Here is a 16626-nt window from a genome sequence, read left to right as displayed (position 1 = left end):
TGCTTCAGGGATTGCAGTGATTTCATGGACAAGTGTAAATAGTTACAGTAGAGTTGCTATATATGGATTTCCTCTGCTGTTTCCAGTTATTACAGATTATTTGTACTTTCCGAAGAATCTCAATCTTTTGCATTGGCATGGAAGAATGTTTCCTTAACTCTCTGGCATTTCTGACCAATAGTCAGGTTGCATGGAGTACCATGAAATGTTTTGTATACTGTTAGCCTAATGTATGGTCTAAAGCAGTACTTTACATGTGATCCTTGAAAGAACCTGGTACTAATGTAGTTTTTCAAATACTGTTCTTGGCTATCCGCCAGTTTATTCTTGATTGTATTGGTGTCTTGAAGGAAGGTGGTGGCTGATAATACTTGAACGTTTTTCAGAATATACTGCTCTGAGAAGTCAGGTTACAGAGGTATAAACCAAATCAGCACTAAAATTACCAAGTATTTGGAGCACAAAAAAGGAATTTGCAAACATATTCCTTAGACAACAAAATAAAGCTGATCAAATAAGTCAAGGAAATCATTGACCTACATTCAATTCATGCAGTAGAGTTTTTGAGCAATATAGTCTGTGAGATAAGTATGTGGTCAGAATTGCCTCGAAATTTCTGTTTTGAATTGAAATATTAGTTGCAAAACTGGGTATTGTTCTCTTTCCTGTGTTCAGTGGTAAGAGCTTTTAGTCATTTTGTGTGTGGACAAACTTCCATCAGTTTGTCTCAGTTTGATTTGAACCATCCCAAAGCAGTGCTTACTCCCTCCCCCTGGGCTCGTAGGGTAATGCAAAAAGAGTTTTACCAGTTTTAGTCTTGAGTTTAAAAACATAGACTGTGCTGTGTTGTCATAACATAACTTCTGAAAACTATTTTCCAGAATGCTGGAGCAGTGATTGGAAAAGGTGGCAAAAATATTAAAGCGCTTCGTACAGACGTGAGTATATATGAGTTTGAACTAATTTAACACCAATTCTTTCAGAGCACTACATCGAAAACTTGATTGCGTTGCATTTCTAGAGATGGGAGCGATTCAACTCTATAGACATCAATAGTCTAGTTACAATGCAATACTAGTTGTATTGGTTGTTAGAGTAGTTAACTTAGTTCTTCAATTTCTATTGTAATTAAAACCCAGCTTAATTTGTTCGAGGAGAGATTTGTATTAAATCTCTTCACTTTTTAATAGGATTCTGCTAAATTACACTCTTCAAGTGAGTTAACAGCCTAATTAAAAGTATTGACAAAGCTTAAACCCCTTAATAGTACCATTTCCCATATGTGTCAATCAATGACAGTACTGCTGAAACCATTGCAGGTGGCTGGCTTAACCCAGTGATAGAGGAATTCTTTAACTTCCTTCAAAAAAGCGAAATGAAATCATCCATCTGTTCCTTAGCAGCTTGCAGATGAAGCACAGAGGCATTAATGTTAGGGCTTCTTGATTTTAACGGGTATAGAACACCAAAGGAACATTTTATTCTGTTACTTGGAAGTATTTTAAATGGCCATGACTTACTGTCCATTCACATTTTACAGTGAGTTGACTCTCGTGATTAGACACATGCTCAGTATTAATGTTCCTTATTTATAAAACTTGGCAACGCTTCTTAATTCCATTTGTTTATACTCCTGTACTTAACATCAGCTACAATTTCAACAGTTTTTCCAGTCAAGACTCTGTTCAATGAAAGATTTAGCAATACATCATTACAAATCAGTTCCAACTAAGTTCATAAACTACCACAACTAGGATTGAGGTTTTAGTTGAAATGACCAGGAATCATACATATACTCACTGACTTCAGCAGCTAGTTGTTCTTTCTTTTTTTATCCTTTATTTTTTAGGGTTTTTTGTGGTTTTGGTTTTTTTTTTGGTTTTTTTTTTTTTTTTGAGTAAATCAGTAGGTCACCTCAGTCCAGATAGTTTAGATTGGTCTGGAACACAGACTTTCCCGATTTGCCCAAGGTTCTAGTGCTATCAGTCTCGACAGGTTTTATGTCTACCCTCATGAGCCAGCCTGCTACTGAAACATCATTATGTTCACAGTAAGAAGTAGTTCAGTCAGATCAAGAGACTCATTTTTAAGGTCCATACTGTTAAGCCACAGTTGGTGTAGCAATCCGTTATTGTGTTAGTCTTCAGAACAACTTAAGCTTGTTTCATTAATTGAGAGTAATGAGTATAGTTTGTATTAAATTAAAATTTATTGCTTTTCCCCCTTTTCCCTCTCCTTGTTTTTTTGGCCATATATCTCCGTTGCCCATGTACTGGATCGACTTGCCCCTGCGTTGCCCACCATGACGTTGGCCCATCCGCCCCCGAACGCCCATGTGAAAACCCTGGTTGGCTATGCCCAAAAATGTGCTCGTTGCCAAACGGGTACCATACTTGACAACTTCCGATTGAATGCCCATGCCCAATGCCAACATCCACGAACGCCAATGACCAATGCAGTACAATGCCAGTGTTTCAGTCCCAGACAGCAGTGGCCCCGAGCGGTATGTCCCAACAGTTTATGCCTCACTGCCTGATTAGAAAGAGAGAAATGTATTTTATTACCTGCCTTTGATATAATTAAATAGTATCCCCTTATAGACGGTGTATTGTTTTTTTTCAAGTTTTCTGTCTTATTTTCCCCATTAAGTCTTTTTGTCACTGAACTTTTACGTGAGTTGCCCACCCAAACAATCCACTAATTTTATTTCAATGGAAGGAGCACAGCTTCAAGTGTTGCATATTTGCTGCATTGTAAATCAAATTGTTTCAAAATAGTCTCTCGCTCTGTCTTTGTGGCCCACCTTGCTCCCCTCAACATTGCCTGTTCATAATTACTTCCGATGAAATGCTAACTCCAGTTCGCTTTCCTTCACTTCTCATTTGTTTTGTCTTTTTTTTGTCTTGCATTTGTATTTGTTTTCTTGGAGAGCCCATTAGAATCTGATTTCTAACTGGTTCCATAACCTTATTCCAGATACGATGTTCACCACTTGCATATCCTCACTTTTAATATGAGAAGGTGTGCCAGTTCTACCGATGTAATAGCGAGGGTATCCGAATTAGTGGTGGCGGGGAACATGAATATTCACTTCTACTTTCAGTTCTGCGTCAATTTCTTGCCCACTTAATCTGAGCCCTTCCAAAAGCCCATTCTGTCTTTCTCTCTGCAAGACCTGCCTAATCTTAAATTTCTCATGCATATATGCTGGGCATAAACAAAGATGCATGTGTTTATAAATTGAGCAAACAGGTTTACTTTAAATGGGGAATATTAATTGTAAGCTCTTCTCTGTACTAAATCTTGCTAGAATTTTTGTGTGGGATGAAAAAAATTTACTTCTGCTTTTTCTTTTCTACCTTCTACAATTCAATTGGAGAAATCTTGAAGAAGATTATCCCTACTTTAGAAGAGGTATGTATCTTAATAGTTTGGGTTTTTACAGGTAAGAGCTTAGCTTTTGAACGAGATGGGTCTAGATGATTTGGTGCTTTTTAAATACAGGAAATGAGAAAAATAAATCCCAGAAGCCTTTTAAAGAAGGCTTATGGCTTTAAAACTATATGCTGGCATGTTTTTTGGTAGAGGTCACTATTATCCCTACTTTAGAAGAGGTATGTATCTTAATAGTTTGGGTTTTTACAGGTAAGAGCTTAGCTTTTGAACGAGATGGGTCTAGATGATTTGGTGCTTTTTAAATACAGGAAATGAGAAAAATAAATCCCAGAAGCCTTTTAAAGAAGGCTTATGGCTTTAAAACTATATGCTGGCATGTTTTTTGGTAGAGGTCACTGATTGTTAACATTTGTAACAGCCTTCCCCCTTGCAAAATAGTAAGTCTTGTGCTGTTTGATACCTTGTTAAATATTTGTAGCAAGTTGTGCAATGTAAGTTCACAAATAGAGAAAACAGATCCCCTCAGGTTGAGGTGCTTAAGTAGTTGTTCCTATCAAAGGAAATGCTGATTGACAATTCACCAATAAATCAAGTCATACCATGGTGTTTGAAGAAAAAAAATCATGCATTTTTAACTTTTGTATGAATAATATTTTGTTCTTTTCCTTACATGCTTCTTTTTTCCAGTATCAACACTACAAAGGGAGCGACTTCGACTGCGAGTTGAGACTTCTCATTCACCAGAGTTTGGCAGGAGGCATTATTGGTGTCAAGGGTGCTAAGATTAAAGAACTCAGAGAGGTACTTGCTTCTTGTTCTTCTGAGATTTGCTTTTTGTTCAATAAACAGTTTTCTATTCATAAGGTGCAAGTGTATGTATCTTCTGCGCAGAATATGCTGCATATGTGCTCTTGGTATTCTGAGATGGAGCTGTAAGAAAGTTACAACTTTCTTACAGACCCCTAGCAGTAATGTTGTTGGTGACAGAAGCTAGGACTTGATTAAACAGTATTTGTGGTACTGTTTTGAGAGAATGGATTTTTACTTCATTCTGTTAAAATTATGTTCATCACTCTAGAATGAACTACTCCCTAGTCTAGAATTATTTGTGTGGTTGGGCATGTAAAATGGTCCAGGGTGAATTAGATCTGTTACTGTAAAAGGGCTTTATTTTTGGTTATGTATTTTTTAATTCTAACTCTTATAAGACCATGTTTTCCTTTCAGTGAAGGAATAAGATTGAAAAAAATTTAATGGTCTCTATGAGCTGAAAACACCTGTTTTTCTTTCTTGACATTGTGTCAGAGTTAATTTTGGGTCAGTTAAGGTATAAGCTGAACTATACCTCTTTGCTTGGGTAGAGAAAGGCAAGATAATTCTAGCAGCAGTGTTATCTTAGCATCCAAAGCGTGCAAGTTTCAGCTGAAGGTTAATACAACCTGGAAGCTCACGCTAGCTGTGTGGTCCTTTTTTATAATATTTATTTAAATGATGGTGTAGATATGCCATAATTTAAATAGGAGAAAATTGAACATTTTCATATTCATACAAAACTTATGTCAGCACAGATCTTTAAAAAGATCTCATTTTCAGATTTGTTGTGGTAACTCAGAAGTGACTGGGAATTCAGTTGTCTTTTGATTTATTTTTTTTTTTGTTTCAAAATGTTTTAATGGGATTTTAAAGTTGTTTAAAATATAATCAAGAATCATGGGTATTTTCTTCTACAGAATACTCAAACCACCATTAAGCTCTTCCAGGAGTGTTGTCCTCATTCTACTGACAGAGTGGTGCTTATTGGTGGTAAACCTGATAGAGTTGTTGAATGTATCAAGATTATCTTGGATCTTATCTCTGAGGTAATGTTTATTAAATTTCTTTTATTCTTCCATTGACAGTCATGAATGTTAGATATCATGTGGATGGAAAACAGTGTCTGGTTTTGGTTCAGTAGCTCCTACTTTCTCAATATCAATGTGATATTATAAACTTTTGAAACTGTTTCCATCATCTAGAATGGGGTGCACCTTACAGGGGAGGAATGCAGTTGTTGGTACTGGTGGGCCATTATTCATACTTTGCATTTCATTAAAGTGCAAAAACTGAAGAGGAGGACAATTTATTTTCCATGGATAAGTAACAGTAATTCCTCTGTCATAGTTAAGTTCTCAGGAAACACATCAACATCTCCTTTCTTACCAGCATTGTGAAATGAAAAATGTGTTCCAAGTGCATAAATTCGTATTTACATATTTACTGTATTAATTTAGTTAAATTTGTCAATGGTAATAGTCCTAATTGGGTTGGGGGCATTGTTGTTTTGTTTGCATTAGTCTCCAATTAAAGGACGGGCCCAGCCGTACGATCCCAATTTCTACGATGAAACATATGACTACGGTGGCTTCACAATGATGTTTGATGACAGAAGGGGACGTCCAGTAGGCTTCCCGATGCGTGGAAGGGGAGGTTTTGATCGCATGCCCCCTGGTCGTGGCGGGCGGCCTATGCCTCCCTCAAGAAGAGATTATGATGATATGAGCCCTCGCAGAGGACCTCCACCACCTCCACCTGGTCGTGGTGGGAGAGGTGGCAGCAGAGCCCGTAATCTTCCTCTTCCTCCACCACCACCTCCTCGTGGCGGGTGAGTTGTTGCATAAGTGCGTTGTACTAAGCTTCATATATATTCTTCTGAATCATATTTGTCTTTCCAGTGTTTCTCCTGTGTTTTTATGTTGGTAGTGATTATGCAGGATTGAGCATGTATTAGACCAGAGTATTTTGAAAACACTAGAATTTAATTACTTGCTGCACTGTAGTAATTTGCCAGGACTATAGTGAGTAGTGTGAGAGTTTTGTCATTCAGTGCTTGGCTAGAGTGGATTGATATGAAGTTGTATGTGAACATTTAAATTAAACCAAACAAACTAATTCATAACACAATTAACATGCTGCTCCTTTTTTCATTTTAGAGATCTGATGTCCTATGACCGAAGAGGCAGACCAGGAGACCGTTACGATGGCATGGTAGGATTTTAAAATTTGCCTTGTTCTGCTCTGTAAGCATAATTAGCATGCTGACCCTCTGATACCCCATGAACACATGCATATGAGTCTGCGACATGCATGGTTCTGATGGTAAAACCAAAATGCTTTGTCTGTGCAAATGGTCTTTCTGCAGTAGAGGAATGCTTGGGGTGTAAGTGGTAACCCAAGACAGGACCTGTTTTCTTTCTTTCCACTCTGCCATCAAAATGACACAAAGTTTGACTGTGCTCAACCCTGCAGGTATTTTTGCACTGGCCAGCTTTCAGATTTTTTAATCAGGATGACAGAAATGGGAATTGGTAGATTTTTCAGATAAAGAAAACATGTCAGAACAAGCTTCTCAGAAATTCTCTGAGTTATACAAGCATTCTTAACACTAAGTCCTGGAAAACAAAAGCAGAGATACAGTAATGCAGATTAGAGAATAGTATCTAAGAAGATCTCTAGTTTATCTGGAAAGTGTTTGTGCTTTTGAATCAATTCTTGTCTATTTTCTGGCCTCTCTGCAGAAAATCCACTGTAATTCCAAATGTTTTGGAGGCAGGGCCACTGCTAAGTTGAATCCTAAGTCAAAACTTGCTGAGAGAAAAAAAATCTCTCACAGCATAAGGAAGCTTCAAATAAAGGCTTAAAGATCGTCTTCCATGTTGCATTCTGAACTGTGACTTCCCATTAGTCATTTGCTCTTGTGCTAGATTCTTCTTTCCTGAGAAGAAAAACCAGGAGGTTGTCCTGGTTTCATCTGGACAGAGTTACTTTATTCTCGTCAGTAGCTGGTACAGTGCTGTATTTTTAATTCAGCATGAGCATAATTGTGATTATACACTGATACTTAGGCTGTCCCTAAGTAGTGTTTAGTCTAAGTCAAGAACTTGTTCAGCTTCCTGCGCTCTACCAGCGATTAAGTACACAAAAAGCTGGGAGGGAGCGCAGTCAGGACAGGTCACCCAAACTGGCCAAAAAGGTATATTCCAAATTTTTTTGGAATATACCAAAGCATGGGATGCCCAGTATATAATATAAACTGGGGGAGTTACCCAGAAGGAAGGCTGACTGGGGCTTTGGGATGGGGCCTGACATTGGTCAGCAGGTGGTGAGCAACTGTATTGTGCATCACTTGTGTTTTCTTGTGTCGTCTTTTTTAAAAAAATTATTCACTATTATTATTATCATCTTTGTTTCAGTTACTAAACCCTTCTTATCTTAACGTACAGATTTTATTTTTGATTCTCCTCCTCATTCCATGGGGATGGGGGTTGGGTGTGGGGGCGTTTTGAGTGAGCAGCTGCATGGTGATTAGTTCCCAGCTGGGTTTAAACCACAGCAGAGGATAATCTATATAGTAGCCACCTTCTTTTCTCCTCTGGCTTTGTTTGGCACCTTCTTTAAGATGACACAAGGTGAACTTTTCATTTAAGTGAATGTAAGAGAGACAAGTGGAGAAGAGCTATGAAATGGGCTTTGCATATGTCCCCTTTGGGAGTAAGGGTTACTGGAACTACAAATGGCAAAAACGTCATGTGCGTGCTAGAATTAATACAAGGAATAGTTTGCATAAAGTTACAAAAGAGAAAGTGTTGCACATGCTACTCTACATGTTAAGAAACTGGAAGAAATGAGAAGTGCCCCTCCAAGATTGTGTATTTGTATTTATATGTTTTCAGAGCTCAGGTTTTGTGTTCTTCTGTTTGCAGCTCATAAAGCCAGTGCTACAGTATATAAAGTGAGCAGCCGGCCCTTCTTTGGATGTCTAGTTGAGCACAATCTTAGCTTGACTCTTGGGCAGTAGTGTGTTCTATTTTTATCCCATTCCGGCTGGAATAGAAAATCCATTTTGACTTGCGTTTAGCCTGTCAGGTTGACCTTCACATTCGTGACATGAGTCTCTACAAGAGAGTAATTTCTCTTGGGTTTGTAACTTTGTTTTGTTCAAAAAAGGCAGTTTTGTTTCCTTTTCATAGTGAAGCTGCTCATGACTTTGTCACCTTTATGACCAAGTATCACGACCTGCTTAAAGTGAGGACTTCTTTGCAGTATTTAATCTTTAGTTTTATTTAGTCATGATCATAGTATCCTAAATTGTGTAAACAGAAAGGAAGTCTTCACATGGATTGTGAAGCTGCAGCCGAAAATGTCATGCCAGAAATCTAAGGTCTTCTGAGCTAATCTTCATTTTATACAGAAACTGTTCTCTGGCTAAAGATGTACACTAGAATAAACCAATGTCATTGTGGTTTGTGATCTAAGTAATGATGGGAAGAGCTGTTCTTAGAGAACAGAAGTGCTCTTACCACATGGATTCTATTTTACATGGAGCAGTGAAAGGCAAGAATAGATGAACATCTCAAAAGTACTGGAAAACTTTAATGTACAGAATTAATTTTTTTTGCAGTTCTCCTTTCCACTAAAGGCAGAAAGATTGAGTAGTTGAGGACCTTTAAGACTGAACGCTGAACTCTGAATTTTCCGGAATTCCAGAGATACAGCAGTATTGACAGCATTGTAAATGCTGAGATGAGAGTCTTTTTGAACACCCTCATTCTCCAGGGTCTTTCAGATACATGAATGCACTGAGATACTCGTGGGAGGGATGGAAATAAAATGACTTCATGAGCATCCACTTTATTTAAGTTTAGGTACTAAGATGTTCAAAGTGCTAAAAGTTTTAAAATCTGAGTTGATGTAACTCAGAATGTCTCTTGTTAAGTGGACTGTCTCTTCATACTTTCCTGAGTGTCTTCAGGCTTGCAATGTGCCTCTTAGTTCTTGATATTTTTAAACTTAATGTGTGTGTCTTGATGTAAAAACACTTGAATAAAGGCTCATACATTTCAAAAAATATGAAACATTCTCCAGGTGTGAGATGTGACATTAACAGGCATGTAAAAAGTGAGTAAAGGAAGAATGTATGACAGCTGTGCTATTTATTCGTGCTGGAAGAAAGTAACAGAGTTTTACTTGGTCACTCTTAAAAACCAGAAGATTGCGATAAAAGAATTTGACATGAGTTAGCACTACATACTTTTCTTTATTAGATGTAAAACTTAAGCTCTTTGCCTGAACTAGCCTGTGTCATCTGGTTTCTACTCTAGGACCAGCAGTGACTAGCACAAGTGAGTGTAGTATAGGATATTGTGTTACGTGTATTAAGAACCCTGTTTCAGAAACTTGTTTTAGGTTGCACAAATGAATATCAGTTGCCAAAATTGTAAGATTCCAGAAGAAAGAAATGCTATGTAAGTTTTTAAAACATAATCAAAGTTCTAATATTAAGTTAGGCAGCAGTAGATTGTTAGTCCGCTTACTGGCTATATGAGATACATGGAAATGAATTGATAGAACATGAGAAGCAGTGTCCTTCCTGCTGGACCTGCTGTTACATAATCAGTGACAGTTACTTTTTTCAGGCTAATTGAACTTTTATTTTCTAACAGATGGCAAAAATAGAAGATTTTTCTAGTGCATGGCAGAGATGAAGTATTTTTATATGTAATAGCACTCGAAGGTTTTCTAAAAAGGAAGAAAAAGAAGGCTTGCTCAAGCTTTGCCTTGCCATTAGTTGTCTGACCTTTGTTAGAGGAAAAATGTGTTAATACCACAGAAAGAGGGGGAAAACATGAGTGCGATCACATACAGTTCCCTCAAAGTGAAATTAAAAGTCAGTGAGTCTTGAAAATGGTCTGAATCACATAATTTAAGTCTTTGCTGAATCATAAAGGTTCCTCTGTACTAGTATGTATTGTGTTTGCTGAGGTATCTGAAAGTCTGTTTGACCTGGACTTACTTTCTTCCCTCTTTTCTGTTACGTCTGGAAGATGATGCAGTGTCATGTGGATGCCTGTGATGACATGCAGCCACCAGAGCTGGTAAGTGTGTTCAGCCTGTTTTTTTGAAAACTTAAGCAAGTTAAGTGATAAAGCAAATTTCTTAAGAGATCTTGAGTGTAGTCCGTGGCAGCTTGCACCTATTGAAAATCATAAAAGTCCTTCTGACTCAGAATTTATCAAGTCTTAACAGTGTGCCCTTTGAAGGCAGGTAATGTTAAAAGAAATGTGGAATTATGCAGCAGCATAGTGAAAAGAGAGGAGCTTTTCTGTACCTCTTTTTGCTTCTTTTACACAGTATTTTTTGTAAATAGTAACTTTGCCATAACTGATGCACTGTAGATGCCTGCGTTACATATATTTTGTCTTAATTTCATAATGTTACAGGGTTTTTGTTTAAAAAATCAAATAGTAAACCTAGCTTCTTCTATTTGTGGATATACTTTTAGGCTTTACTTATCAATGTATTTGAAGCTACAGTGTCTGGTTGGGTAGGTTTTGGGAAGGGAAGTTATCATGGACTCACAGAATGGTTTGGGTTAGAAGAGATGTTAAAGATCATCTTGTTCCAACCCCTTGTTGTGGGCAGAGAACCTTCCACTAGACCAGTTTGCTCAGGGTCCCATCCAACCTGGCCTTCAACACTTCAAGGAATTGGGCATCCGCAGTTTCTCTGGGCAACCTGTTCCAGTGCTTAGCACCCTCACAGTAAAGATTTCTTCCTAATATCTAAACTTAACCTGCCTTCTTTTAGTTTAAAACCATTGCCTCTTCTCCTTCCTCTACATTTCCTCATAAAAAGTCTGTCCAGCCTTCTTGTAGGCTTCCTTCAGGTGCTAGAAGTCAACAATAAGATAATCCTGGAGCCTTCTCTTGTCCAGACTGAACAACCCCAAATCTCTCAGGCTTTCCTTACAAGAGAGGTGCTCCAGTCCTCTAATAATCTTTGTGGCTCTCCTCTATACTTGCTGCAGTAGGTCCATGCCCTTACACTGAGGGCCCCAGAACTGCACACAGTACTCCAGGTGGGGCCTCACAGGAGCAGAGTAGAGAGACAAAATGACCTCCCTCGACCTGCTGGTCACACTGCTTTTGATGCAGCCCAGGATACAGTTGGCATTCTGGATTTCAAGTGCACATTGCCAGCTCATGTCCAGCCTCTCATCTACCAGCACCCCTGAGTCCTTCTTGGCAGTACTGCTGTTGATCTGTTCATTCTCCAGCCTGTATTAACACCAAGGGTTGTCCTGACTCAGGTGCAGCACCTTGCACTTGGCCTTATTAAACTGCATGAGATTCTCATGGGCTCAGTTCTTGAGCTTGTCCGGCTCCCTCTGGGTGACAGTGTGTCAACCACACCACTTAGTCAGTCTGTTGTCATCTCTCTACAGATTTGCAAAGGGTACACTTGATCCCTTTGTGGCATTGATGAAGACATTTAGTAGCACTGGTCCCTATACCAGCCCCTGAGGGACACCACTTAATGTCCATCAGAACCCTGAGCCATTGACCACTACCCTCTGGATGCAGCCGTCCAACCAGTTCATCAAACAGTCTGCCCATCAAATCCCGCTCTTTTCAATTTAGAGAGAGGAAGGACCTTGTCAAAGGCCTTACAGAAGTCCAGGAAGGTGCCATTCATAGCCCTTCTCTTGTTCACTGGTTTAGTCACGCCATTGTAGAAGTTAGAGTAGATTGGGTGTTCATGCTGTCTAGAAGATGGCAAAATGCTGCCAAATTAATGTTTTTAATTAATTGATCTGAAACCTCAGTTCATAGCTTACGTAAACTCAGCATCCGCTATCAAGTTCTGCTGTTCTGTAGTCTGGGAAGGCAGAAATCACAGAGTCATCAAGATTGGACGAGACCTCTATGGTCATCAGGTCCAACTATTAACCTGCCACTGTGCTGTAACCCCTAAAACCGTAAACCATATCCTCCAGTGCCTGATCCAGAAGCCTCTTAAACACTTCCAGAGATGGAGACTCCACCACCTTCCTGGGCAGTCTATTCCAGTGCCTGACCACCCTAACAGGAGAAAATTTTTTCCTAACATATAGTCTGAATCTCCTCTGTCTCACTCAGTTTATGGCCACTCCTAGTCCTCTCAATGCAGGTGTGGCAGGAGAGACTATCCCTCACCTTTCTACAACCCCCTTTCAGGGAGTTGTAGAGAGCAGTGAGGTCACCCCTGAGCTGCTTCTTCTGAAGGCTGAACAAACCTAATTGTCTCAGCCATTCCTAATATGACAAGTTTTCCAGACCTTTTCTGAGCTTCATTGCCCTCCACTGGACTTGGTCTGGCGCCTCAATGTCCTTTTTCACTGAGGTCACCCCTGAGCTGCTTCTTCTGAAGGCTGAACAAACCTAATTGTCTCAGCCATTCCTAATATGACAAGTTTTCCAGACCTTTTCTGAGCTTCATTGCCCTCCACTGGACTTGGTCTGGCGCCTCAATGTCCTTTTTCACGTGAGGAGCCCAAAACTGAACACAGTACTCGAGGTGTGACCTCACCAATGTTGAGTACAGGCAATGATCACTTCCCTAGTCCTGCTAGCCACACTGTACTTGATACAGGCCAAGAAGGCAAATAGCATCACCCGTGCACACTGCCGGGTCATATTAAGCCTGCTGTCAGCCAGCACTCTCAAGTCCTTTTCTGTTGAAAGCTGCATGGGGTGGTTGTGTCCCAAGTACTTAGCCCTATTCAGCTTCATGCAGTTGTCCTCAGCCCATCGATAAGTCTGTCCAGGTCTCTCTGTAGAGCTTTCCTATCCTCAGGCAGATCAGCACTCCCACCCAACAACTCTCTGGGCCCAGCTATCCAGCCAGGTTTCTACCCACTGAAGGGTCCACCCATCCAAGCCACGAACAGCCAGTTTTTCTAGCAGCATGCTATGGGAGATAGTGTCAGACACCTTACTGAAATCCAGATACACCACGTCCACAGCCTTCCCTTCATCTACTAAGCAGGTCACTTTGTCACAGAAAGGATTTTTCTTTAGAACAATTAGTCTAAAAGGGGATCCTGTGGTGAATACCAACAGGAATGTCTGTGTGTATGCAGTATGCTGCTGCGATCAGCCGTAAGCAGAGTCCTTCATTCTCTTCTATTTTGGACCCTACTACAAGCAGTATTACATTCTATTACAATCTGTATTGTCTAGTAATGTGATTAGACAGTACTAGTTGCTTGGAGACAGAGAGTAATAAGCTCAACGTCTTGATCCGAGTAGCTTCCACTTTGATTTAAAAAGGTAGACAGTAAATAATATTTTGGGGAAAGTTACATGGTAACTTCTATGGACAAGAAGTTGTGGTTGGTTGAATTTGACTGGCTGCCAGAAGCTAACCCAGCTGACTCTCTTACTCCCTTTACTCAGCAGGTTGAGTGGAGAAAGTAAAGCACAGAAGTCTGTGGCTTGCAGTAAAGACATCAAGAAAACCAAGTAGTTAACACTAACAGCAAAACAGAGTAGACTTGAGAAACGTTTACTGCCACTTTGAGTAGCACTGGTGAAAAACAAAACTAAAAGCACCTTTGCCCTACTATTCACCTCTTCTCAGGCTCAACTTCACTTGTTCATTCTGTACTCTTCTACTTCTGCCAAGAATGGGCAAGGGGGTTAGGGAGTGGTGGATTGAAAGTCAGTTCATCACACTTGTCTGTGTTCTGTGCTTCTCACACTATTCCGCTGCTCCAGTGTAGGGTCACTCCCATGGGATACCGTCATTCTTAAACTGCCCAAATATGTCTGTTTCCAGTAGACTGCAGTTTCTCAAGAACTGTTGCAGTGTAGGTCCCCTTCATGGGGTAGAGTCCTTCAGGAGCAGGCTGATTCAATGTGGGTCCCTTGCAGGTCCTGCCAGACACCTGCACCTGCATGAGCTCTCACAAACTGCAGCTTTCTTCAGAGTGTATCTACATGCTCCTAGCGTAGAAACCTCCATGGGCTACACTGTGGCTATCTGCTCCAGTGTGGTTCTTTACATGAGCTGCAGAACAATCTCCATTCCAGTGCCTGGAGTAGCACTTCCCCTTCCTTCACTGTGGTGTGTATGCAGGGCAGTTTTGCTCACTTTTTTCCTCCTTGTTCACCTCTCACAGTCACTGGACACTGGGTTTTTGTGGGGTATTTGTACTATTGCTTAAATGTTACTGTTGAGGTGCCACCAGCTTTGCCAGTGGTTTCAGCTTTAGGAAGGAGTGGGTGGGTCCATTTTGATGCTGGCTACAACTGACCGGCTTCCGCAGTGATGGAGAGACGGGAGGCAGCTTGATGCAAGCAACATGTCCGTTTATTGTTGTTTTCAACAAATACTTACAGTTTTCTTGGCTTAGCGTGTTCTCTGCCGATTGGCTTATTCTATACATTAGGTGTGCACCAATTGGTTAACCTAAGGCACAACAATCTGTTACATGTCTTCTACCCCAGCAACATCCCAGCAACTTCCTAACTCGTGACTGGTGAGCCAGCACGCAGCCACTTTCTGTTCAAGGTTCCCATCTCCACGCCTACTCCTCCCAAGGCCTTTGGGCACCAAGTCCTAACACATCCCCTGACTAGCCCAGACATGCTGGAGCCTTGCTGAGAGCAGCCAGGCCAATCCCCACAGCTTCGGCATAAATGCAGTCCCTGGTCTCCTGACAGGAGTCAGTCAAGAGAGCCCTGCGTGTTTATTCTCTGCATCTGCAGGAAAGTATGAATACAGGGTCTTGTGCACTTAGAATGCATTAGAAGAAGTGAAGCACTTCATGTCAAATGCAAGTCTACCAATGCTAAAAATAAAAAGGGGTCAGGAATGCTCATTGCAGTGATTTGCATTTGGTATATGGTGGTGTAAATGGAACAGAAGTAACTCATCATGATTATCTGTTCAAAGGTGTAAAGGATTGTAGCATAGTTGGAATCAAGAGACAAGTTATAGAGCTATTCTTAAGAGCTTTGTTGGTTTTTTTTCCCTAGAAGTCGTACATAGAGTAGGAGGAATCACAGTCGTTGGGTAAACTTGCTGTCGCAGAACTAGAGTCTTTCCTGAGCTGTGTTGGTAGCATTAATAAGGCTGCACTCTGATCTTTCAATTTGAATGTTTGTTTAGTCCGGGGGTCAGGAGTAGGTCAGCATTAAGAGTTGCCTGCAGAAGCTGAGTCAGTGAGTCTGCTTGGTAAACTGGCATGGCTGAATCCTTTGTCATTTTATGCTTTACTCTTAGAAGTTTTGACAGGGCAGGTTAAGAATCAGAAAATCACAGAATATCTCTAGTTGGATAGGACCCACAAGGTTCAATGAGTCTAACTCCTGACCCTCAACATAATCACCCCAAGAATCACACCATGTGCCTGAGAGCATTGTCCACGTGGACAAAGAGATTAACGAGATCTCCCACCCCACCCCTCTTGTTTCTGGTCTGCCTTTTTTGCCTCAAGATGCCTTGGATAGTACAACATTGTTGTATTTACAATCAGGTTGGGGGTTGAGATGTTTACAGAAAATATGCTCAACAAGAAGACAAAAATGTTTTAATGAAGTGTGGCTATTCACTATTTAAATTTTTTTTCTCTTACAGTTTGAGGGTGGCTCTGGTTATGGTAAGTATTTATATCGAACGTTTTCCTGTACTTCAGTGTGTAGTTACTAAAGGGCTTGATGCATACGCTTAAATCAGATTATTCTTACGCAGGGGGACGTGGTTCATATGGAGATCTTGGTGGACCCATCATCACAACACAAGTAACGATTCCCAAAGATGTAAGTGAAGTTGACTTGTTTCCAGCTTGTGCTCTCTTAAAAAAAAAGTCACAGCCACTTCTGATTTACTTAAACAGTCTAAGAAGTATTTAGAGTGTTTAATAAGTACTTCTAATAGAAAACAAGTGTTTCTGTGTCACCAAAAGTCTATTCTATGAGTGTTTGGTTTGTGTCTTCTGTTCAGAGACACACTAAACAATTTTACTAATGGTTAATACTTGGTAATAGAGATGGTCTGTGTAACTTGTTCTTTGCAAGTGAGCAGCCACTTCTGGCCACTTTTATCCCACCTGTGTTTATACAACTGATACTGCAGGGAAAATGTTTCTAGGATGTAAAGAAGCAAGCTTGCATTGCAGCTCTTAAAACTAAATTTGTGGAAACTACTCAAACACTGCTGTGATTCTCTGACTGTATTTAAGGAGAAAGCTGTATCAGGAAATGAATTGTTTCCTTTCTTCCCTAGTTGGCAGGATCTATCATTGGAAAGGGAGGCCAGAGAATCAAACAAATACGTCATGAGTCAGGAGCTTCGATCAAAATTGATGAACCGTTGGAAGGCTCAGAAGATCGGATAATAACTATTACAGGAACACAGGACCAGATACAA

At 40.2% G+C, this 16626-nt stretch overlaps 1 protein-coding gene across 1 annotated transcript in view; it reads left to right on the top strand.

The window, feature by feature from the left end:
- Positions 1–16623, top strand: part of HNRNPK (heterogeneous nuclear ribonucleoprotein K) — a gene marked incomplete at its 3' end in the record, with an annotated part of 18102 nt that extends 1479 nt beyond the window's left edge. The window contains exons 3-13 of the mRNA XM_009077400.1: positions 882–938; positions 2460–2514; positions 3353–3414; positions 4084–4197; positions 5127–5255; positions 5730–6037; positions 6366–6420; positions 10257–10307; positions 15835–15856; positions 15934–16016; positions 16483–16623. Of these exons, the coding sequence (XP_009075648.1) occupies positions 882–938; positions 2460–2514; positions 3353–3414; positions 4084–4197; positions 5127–5255; positions 5730–6037; positions 6366–6420; positions 10257–10307; positions 15835–15856; positions 15934–16016; positions 16483–16623 (1077 nt within the window). The remainder of the gene's footprint in view (positions 1–881; positions 939–2459; positions 2515–3352; positions 3415–4083; positions 4198–5126; positions 5256–5729; positions 6038–6365; positions 6421–10256; positions 10308–15834; positions 15857–15933; positions 16017–16482) is intronic.
- Positions 16624–16626: the final 3 nt, after the last annotated feature.

Source organism: Acanthisitta chloris, unplaced genomic scaffold, assembly GCF_000695815.1.
Source record: "Acanthisitta chloris isolate BGI_N310 unplaced genomic scaffold, ASM69581v1 scaffold9156, whole genome shotgun sequence".
In the NCBI taxonomy this organism is placed as follows: domain Eukaryota; kingdom Metazoa; phylum Chordata; class Aves; order Passeriformes; family Acanthisittidae; genus Acanthisitta; species Acanthisitta chloris.
Note: the sequence above shows the minus strand (reverse complement) of the source record. Positions and strands in the feature narration are given on the sequence as shown.